General features: G+C 58.8%; 1 protein-coding gene across 1 annotated transcript in view; it reads right to left on the minus strand.

Moving 5' to 3' along the window:
* Positions 1 to 7962, minus strand: part of RNF123 (ring finger protein 123) — a gene marked incomplete at its 3' end in the record, with an annotated part of 23278 nt that overhangs the window by 10353 nt on the left and 4963 nt on the right. Inside the window, 7 exon segments of the mRNA XM_018575415.1 lie at positions 1709 to 1792; positions 5212 to 5357; positions 6849 to 7041; positions 7139 to 7245; positions 7340 to 7441; positions 7540 to 7681; positions 7954 to 7962. The exon segment at positions 7954 to 7962 is cut by the window's right edge and continues 76 nt beyond it. Coding sequence (XP_018430917.1) covers positions 1709 to 1792; positions 5212 to 5357; positions 6849 to 7041; positions 7139 to 7245; positions 7340 to 7441; positions 7540 to 7681; positions 7954 to 7962 — 783 coding nt within the window.

The raw sequence follows: 7962 nt of genomic DNA on the forward strand, positions 1-7962 counted from the left end.
TAACATTTTTTTTAAATTTATTATTGTTTATTTTTTATAATTATTTTCTTCTTTTTTTTTTATAAATTTGTTTCTTATTATTTTTTACTTTTTAAATCACCTTTTAATTTTTTTATTTCATATTTTTTTATTTATCAATTACATTTTTTTTCACCTAACTTTATTGCTATCACACAGTAGAAAACAATCCCCTGTGTGATAGCAATTGGAGGTGACAGGTTCTCTTTATTGACCCCGTCACCTCCAATACAGGAGTTCTAGCGCAGCAACTCCTGTGACAGGTGAGAGAGGAAGAGCGCAGCACAGCACAGCACGGCACGGAACGGCACAGCACGGCACGGCACAGCTCACCCCTCTCACTGTGTACACGGAGCGGCGGGGGTTACTTTTAACCCGGCCGCTCTGCTCACTGCAGCCAGAGACTCGGCGGCAGAGGACGGAACCAGAGGAGAGAGGTCATCTCTGCGACATCCCCGAGTTCACATGTAAAAGAACAATCGTCTTCCTCACTCTACATTTAGCTCGGCTCGGTGGCCTTGTGGGGAATCCGGGCCTGCATACCCCCTCACCCTGGTCGCCGTCCCACTCCTACCTTTACTTCAACCCCAACCATACCCCTTCCCTACCCTTATCACACTTTAACCCATTACCTTCCTTTAGCAAACTACAACATCCCCCCTCTCCAGCCTATACCCCTCAAAACAAAGCCACATCATGTAGGTGGATAAAGGCCGTGACACACTGCACGCGAAGCCGCGCAGAGCGAAGCAAAGCTCTCCGGCACGGAGCTTCGCGTGCAGTGTGTGAGCTGAGTGCAGTCAGATGATTGACTGCACCTTCAGCCAATCGGCTGGTCTGTAACAACCGGCCAGACGTCGCATCCCGTCGCGCCGGTTTATACGCGCGAGCCGATTGGCTGAAGTTGAAATTGTTCATCTCGGCACGCTCAGCTCCGCGAGCTCTCGCAAGCTGAGGTGCCGAGAAGAAAGTGACATGACACACTGCTCGCAAAGGCAGCGCGCCACCGCTCCGCGCTGCGTCGCGTGCAGTGTGTCACGGCCTTAAGACCACAAATATCCGGCACTCCTCCACCGTATAGAACTCTGCATACAGCTTAAAGGAGAACTATGAGGGGGAGGGGAGTGCTTTCCACTCGCCTCATAGTTCTAGCCGACCTGTGACAATGAGACTGTCGCAGGTCGGCTCAGTAGATCGGGAGGTGAGGGAACAGATACCGGCATTCGCTCGCCTCTCCGATCCTCCAGCGCTGATTGGCGGAACGGACGGGGGAGGGGGCGGGTACATCTGCCTTTCGATAGGCAGAGCCAGCTGTCGCTCACGCAGCTGGGCGGATCCAGACATAATTGTCGGGATCCGCTCCGGCGTCTCAGTATACCGCGAGCTGTAGCTCCCTATATACTGAGCCTAGGGTGACAGGAGGACGCTAGTTTGTGTCCTCCCGTTACCCTAAGGAGAGCTATGGGGAAAAGCACTGACCCCTATAGTTCTCCTTTAATGACTATTCTTTCTGTAACCGCTGATGGATTTGTGCTCTACGTGCTGAATGTCCCATCACTGTGCAGCACGTCATCGTTCCATCGTTATCTAAATAAAGAATTAAGACGCAGCAGCGCCGCCCTGTAGGCCCCTCCCATCACTCCGCAATGACACCCCGTAGTCTCTATACATAGACGGGCGTCATGCTCACCCTCTTCGGACAGCGTTTGATTTTCTCCTCGGTGTCTTTCAGCGCCAACGCGTATTCATTCACATCGTCCGAGACCCCGACCATCTGCAGAGACAGAATGCGCACCGTGTGGAGTCCGTTCTCAATACTCAGGCATGTCATTCGCTTGTTTGTTGATCTGCGGCGTCCATATCTAGTGACTGCGGCTGGACACAGGCCGGGCGCAGCGGTCCATGGAAGACCTCTATGACTGGGGAATGTTGCTTCCGCTCGGGGCTTTTCCTGGGGGCTGCGTCAGTGCAGCCGCTGAGCACGCAATGACAGGGTACAGAGGCTCACCTTGCCCAGCTGCTGGGGCACGCAATGACAGGGTACAGAGGCTCCCCTTGCCCAGCCGCTGAGCACGCAATGACAGGGTACAGAGGCTCACCTTGCCCAGCTGCTGGGGCACGCAATGACAGGGTACAGAGGCTCCCCTTGCCCAGCCGCTGAGCACGCAATGACAGGGTACAGAGGCTCACCTTGCCCAGCTGCTGGGGCACGCAATGACAGGGTACAGAGGCTCCCCTTGCCCAGCCGCTGAGCACGCAATGACAGGGTACAGAGGCTCACCTTGCCCAGCTGCTGGGGCACGCAATGACAGGGTACAGAGGCTCCCCTTGCCCAGCCGCTGAGCACGCAATGACAGGGTACAGAGGCTCACCTTGCCCAGCTGCTGGGGCACGCAATGACAGGGTACAGAGGCTCCCCTTGCCCAGCCGCTGAGCACGCAATGACAGGGTACAGAGGCTCACCTTGCCCAGCTGCTGGGGCACGCAATGACAGGGTACAGAGGCTCCCCTTGCCCAGCCGCTGAGCACGCAATGACAGGGTACAGAGGCTCACCTTGCCCAGCTGCTGGGGCACGCAATGACAGGGTACAGAGGCTCCCCTTGCCCAGCCGCTGAGCACGCAATGACAGGGTACAGAGGCTCACCTTGCCCAGCTGCTGGGGCACGCAATGACAGGGTACAGAGGCTCCCCTTGCCCAGCCGCTGAGCACGCAATGACAGGGTACAGAGGCTCACCTTGCCCAGCTGCTGGGGCACGCAATGACAGGGTACAGAGGCTCCCCTTGCCCAGCCGCTGAGCACGCAATGACAGGGTACAGAGGCTCACCTTGCCCAGCTGCTGGGGCACGCAATGACAGGGTACAGAGGCTCCCCTTGCCCAGCCGCTGAGCACGCAATGACAGGGTACAGAGGCTCACCTTGCCCAGCTGCTGGGGCACGCAATGACAGGGTACAGAGGCTCCCCTTGCCCAGCCGCTGAGCACGCAATGACAGGGTACAGAGGCTCACCTTGCCCAGCTGCTGGGGCACGCAATGACAGGGTACAGAGGCTCCCCTTGCCCAGCCGCTGAGCACGCAATGACAGGGTACAGAGGCTCACCTTGCCCAGCTGCTGGGGCACGCAATGACAGGGTACAGAGGCTCCCCTTGCCCAGCCGCTGAGCACGCAATGACAGGGTACAGAGGCTCACCTTGCCCAGCTGCTGGGGCACGCAATGACAGGGTACAGAGGCTCCCCTTGCCCAGCCGCTGAGCACGCAATGACAGGGTACAGAGGCTCACCTTGCCCAGCTGCTGGGGCACGCAATGACAGGGTACAGAGGCTCCCCTTGCCCAGCCGCTGAGCACGCAATGACAGGGTACAGAGGCTCACCTTGCCCAGCTGCTGGGGCACGCAATGACAGGGTACAGAGGCTCCCCTTGCCCAGCCGCTGAGCACGCAATGACAGGGTACAGAGGCTCACCTTGCCCAGCTGCTGGGGCACGCAATGACAGGGTACAGAGGCTCCCCTTGCCCAGCCGCTGAGCACGCAATGACAGGGTACAGAGGCTCACCTTGCCCAGCTGCTGGGGCACGCAATGACAGGGTACAGAGGCTCCCCTTGCCCAGCCGCTGAGCACGCAATGACAGGGTACAGAGGCTCACCTTGCCCAGCTGCTGGGGCACGCAATGACAGGGTACAGAGGCTCCCCTTGCCCAGCCGCTGAGCACGCAATGACAGGGTACAGAGGCTCACCTTGCCCAGCTGCTGGGGCACGCAATGACAGGGTACAGAGGCTCCCCTTGCCCAGCCGCTGAGCACGCAATGACAGGGTACAGAGGCTCACCTTGCCCAGCTGCTGGGGCACGCAATGACAGGGTACAGAGGCTCCCCTTGCCCAGCCGCTGAGCACGCAATGACAGGGTACAGAGGCTCACCTTGCCCAGCTGCTGGGGCACGCAATGACAGGGTACAGAGGCTCCCCTTGCCCAGCCGCTGAGCACGCAATGACAGGGTACAGAGGCTCACCTTGCCCAGCTGCTGGGGCACGCAATGACAGGGTACAGAGGCTCCCCTTGCCCAGCCGCTGAGCACGCAATGACAGGGTACAGAGGCTCACCTTGCCCAGCTGCTGGGGCACGCAATGACAGGGTACAGAGGCTCCCCTTGCCCAGCCGCTGAGCACGCAATGACAGGGTACAGAGGCTCACCTTGCCCAGCTGCTGGGGCACGCAATGACAGGGTACAGAGGCTCCCCTTGCCCAGCCGCTGAGCACGCAATGACAGGGTACAGAGGCTCACCTTGCCCAGCTGCTGGGGCACGCAATGACAGGGTACAGAGGCTCCCCTTGCCCAGCCGCTGAGCACGCAATGACAGGGTACAGAGGCTCACCTTGCCCAGCTGCTGGGGCACGCAATGACAGGGTACAGAGGCTCCCCTTGCCCAGCCGCTGAGCACGCAATGACAGGGTACAGAGGCTCACCTTGCCCAGCTGCTGGGGCACGCAATGACAGGGTACAGAGGCTCCCCTTGCCCAGCCGCTGAGCACGCAATGACAGGGTACAGAGGCTCACCTTGCCCAGCTGCTGGGGCACGCAATGACAGGGTACAGAGGCTCCCCTTGCCCAGCCGCTGAGCACGCAATGACAGGGTACAGAGGCTCACCTTGCCCAGCTGCTGGGGCACGCAATGACAGGGTACAGAGGCTCCCCTTGCCCAGCCGCTGAGCACGCAATGACAGGGTACAGAGGCTCACCTTGCCCAGCTGCTGGGGCACGCAATGACAGGGTACAGAGGCTCCCCTTGCCCAGCCGCTGAGCACGCAATGACAGGGTACAGAGGCTCACCTTGCCCAGCTGCTGGGGCACGCAATGACAGGGTACAGAGGCTCCCCTTGCCCAGCCGCTGAGCACGCAATGACAGGGTACAGAGGCTCACCTTGCCCAGCTGCTGGGGCACGCAATGACAGGGTACAGAGGCTCCCCTTGCCCAGCCGCTGAGCACGCAATGACAGGGTACAGAGGCTCACCTTGCCCAGCTGCTGGGGCACGCAATGACAGGGTACAGAGGCTCCCCTTGCCCAGCCGCTGAGCACGCAATGACAGGGTACAGAGGCTCACCTTGCCCAGCTGCTGGGGCACGCAATGACAGGGTACAGAGGCTCCCCTTGCCCAGCCGCTGAGCACGCAATGACAGGGTACAGAGGCTCACCTTGCCCAGCTGCTGGTGCACGCTGAGGTTATACATCATGACCACCCCGTCCAGCATCTCCAGGAGAGAGTTCTCCGTGACGGGAATAGCGGGCTCCTCCGGAGGTCTTCCCACCAGCAGACCCTCGTTGCCATGATGTCCTTCAACTGCAACAAAGCAGAGAGCGGCTCTCGTATCACGGAACGGTCAATGCTGCTTCAGGACAACAAACCCAACGCAAGTCAGCAATACACAATGACAGAACAATGTGACTGGAGGGGGACACAATTGTTATATCAGATACTTGAATAAATGGAGTGTCAGGATCAGGGGCGTAACTAGAAACCACAGGGCCCCACTGCAAAATGTTGTACGGGGCCCCCGTGATTTCTAGTTATACCCCTTGCAGAGCCCACCTGAGGGTGACCCTGCAGAGCCCGCCATAGACTCTCTCTATGGTGGGCTCTGCAGGGTCACCCTCAGGTGGGCTGGTCGCACTCCTTACCTGTCCGCCTCCTCCACGGTCGCTTATGGGCCCCGCCTCGTCCTCCTGCGCCAGGCCCGCCTCTTTCTCCGGGCCCCGCCTCCTCCCCTGCTGCCGAGCACGGGCCCCGGCTCCTCCTCCGCTGCCGGCTCTCATTGACTCTGTGGAGAGGAACGCGCTTGCTGCACAGATTACTGTCAGCGATCCGAACAGCGGCGTGTTCGTCTTCAGCCGCCAGCGGAGGATGCCATAGCGACCCAGGCGGCCCGCACAGCATCTGGCCGGGCCCCACAGCGGCCGTCTGGGTCGCTATGGCGATTGTTACGCCACTGGTCAGAATATAATCCCCAATTCAAATCAATGTATCTGCACTTGTATGGCGGCTTAGAGGTCAGCACTTCTGCCTTGCGTGATTCCCGGCCAGGACACTGGAGCCCCGGCATGGCGTTGGCATGCTCTCCCGGTGCTTGGGTGGCTTTCCTCCGGGTACTCTGGTTTCCTTCCACACTCCCAAAGACATGCTGGAAGGTTATAATTGGCCCTTGTATGCGAATGTGAGATGGGGACCTTAGATTGTAAGCTCCTTGACGGCTTGTTCACACCAAATGCAGAGCAGATCTGCGCGAGTTCCTGCACACGCAGTGCAGTGGGTTGTGCCGCGTTTTTGATGCCATTTTTGTATTTGTAAAAAAAAGCCTAGAATGGACATTGTGCGTTCCAGGGCGTTTGCATGCGTTCCAGAGCAGGAAAAAATTGGCGCAGTTTTTTTTTACATGCTCTGGAACGCTGCGGTGTGAACTAGAGCCACAAAATACCATTTGGAATACATTGGACGCAGCTTTGATCCGGTCTGCAACTGCTCCGCTCCTGGAACGCGCTCGGTGTGAACGAGCCCCGAGGGGCACGGAAGCATGTGAATGCGCACCGTGTAAAGCGCCGTGTAAATTGTCGGCGCTGCACACATACCCGTGATAATAATGTGATAAACGCAGCCAGCTTTCCCCGGCCACACAGCTACCGCCACCCACCCACGCGGGGAAATGAGCGGCACAACCGGCTGAATGACGGCACATCCGCCGTGTACGGTCTGCGTCAGTATTTCAGTCCTGAGGTCACCCCAATGATACCCTTCATAGTCTATGGCTCCGCCCCCCCCCCGGACCCGCACGCTTACTGTCATCTTCCGTGCGCTGCTCCAGACTCAGACTCCGCACCTTCACCTTCTCCAGCGCACCAAGAGACCGCCGTGGGTTCATGAGGCTGACCGCCGCGGTGCTCAGGAAGCGGTTGGCTCTCCCGAGAGTCGGGGAACTCAGCCAGCTGGGCCGGGCGAGGGCGCCCCCAATGGCCTGGGCGGCGGAGGGTCTCTGACGGGGAGGAAAATACAATCCGCATTAATAAGACACGCCGACCGGCAGCCGCCACACAACACCGTTTCCAATGCCGGATCTCCTCTTGCCGTACCTGCCCCGTTACACCGGCAGATTCGTCTTCCTCCTCCAGGTCATCCATGGTGACGGCCTGCAGCTCCGATGGATCGATCACTATGTTGGCTTTGGAGGAGAGATCATCTGAGGAGGGAACACAAGTCGGGAGGTTTCAGTGGGCCGCGTCGCTCGTCAGCATGGAGGACAGAATCTCGCCATTGACAACCAGTGCCCTCACCTTTCAGGGTCTTCCTGAGGTGGGACAGGAGACCCCCGAGCCTTTGCAGGTCAAAATAATCCACCTTACCGTTGTAGAAGAGCTGCGGGGGCACGTAGGCTTCTGCGGGTCAAACAAACGACAAAGCCCAGCATTAGACAAACCCTCCAGTGTGTGTGAATGGCACTATGCATGGTAGGCCGGAGCTGGGGGTGGGTTACCCTCGCTGCCGCGGGCCGAAGGGTTCCGGGCTTCATACTCATTCCAGCAGGCTCGCAGGGCGGTGATCAGGCGATGGAGGAAGCACACCATGTACTCCACAATGACAGGGGTCAGGGGTCTCCAGTGACGGTCCCGTTCATCCTCCATCATACAAAGACATTGTAGACAATGGGGCTCTTCCAGCCTTGTGGTCACAGTTTGGTGAAGACCTTTTTCTGTCCCCTCCCCCCATGACTGTCCCCCTGTGTACAAAGCCAGCTCCATACAGACATGGGGTGACCAGCAGAGAGCGCTGACCTCAACCTACTGAACACCGACTGTGAGCCCGGGTCCCCTCATCCACCATCAGTACCTGACCTCAACCCTACTGAACACTGACTGTGAGCCCGGGTCCCCTCATCCACCATCAGTACCTGACCTCA

The sequence above is a fragment of the Nanorana parkeri genome, unplaced genomic scaffold (genome assembly GCF_000935625.1).
Source record: "Nanorana parkeri isolate BGI_ZX_2015 unplaced genomic scaffold, ASM93562v1 scaffold3901, whole genome shotgun sequence".
Classification (NCBI taxonomy): Eukaryota; Metazoa; Chordata; class Amphibia; order Anura; family Dicroglossidae; genus Nanorana; species Nanorana parkeri.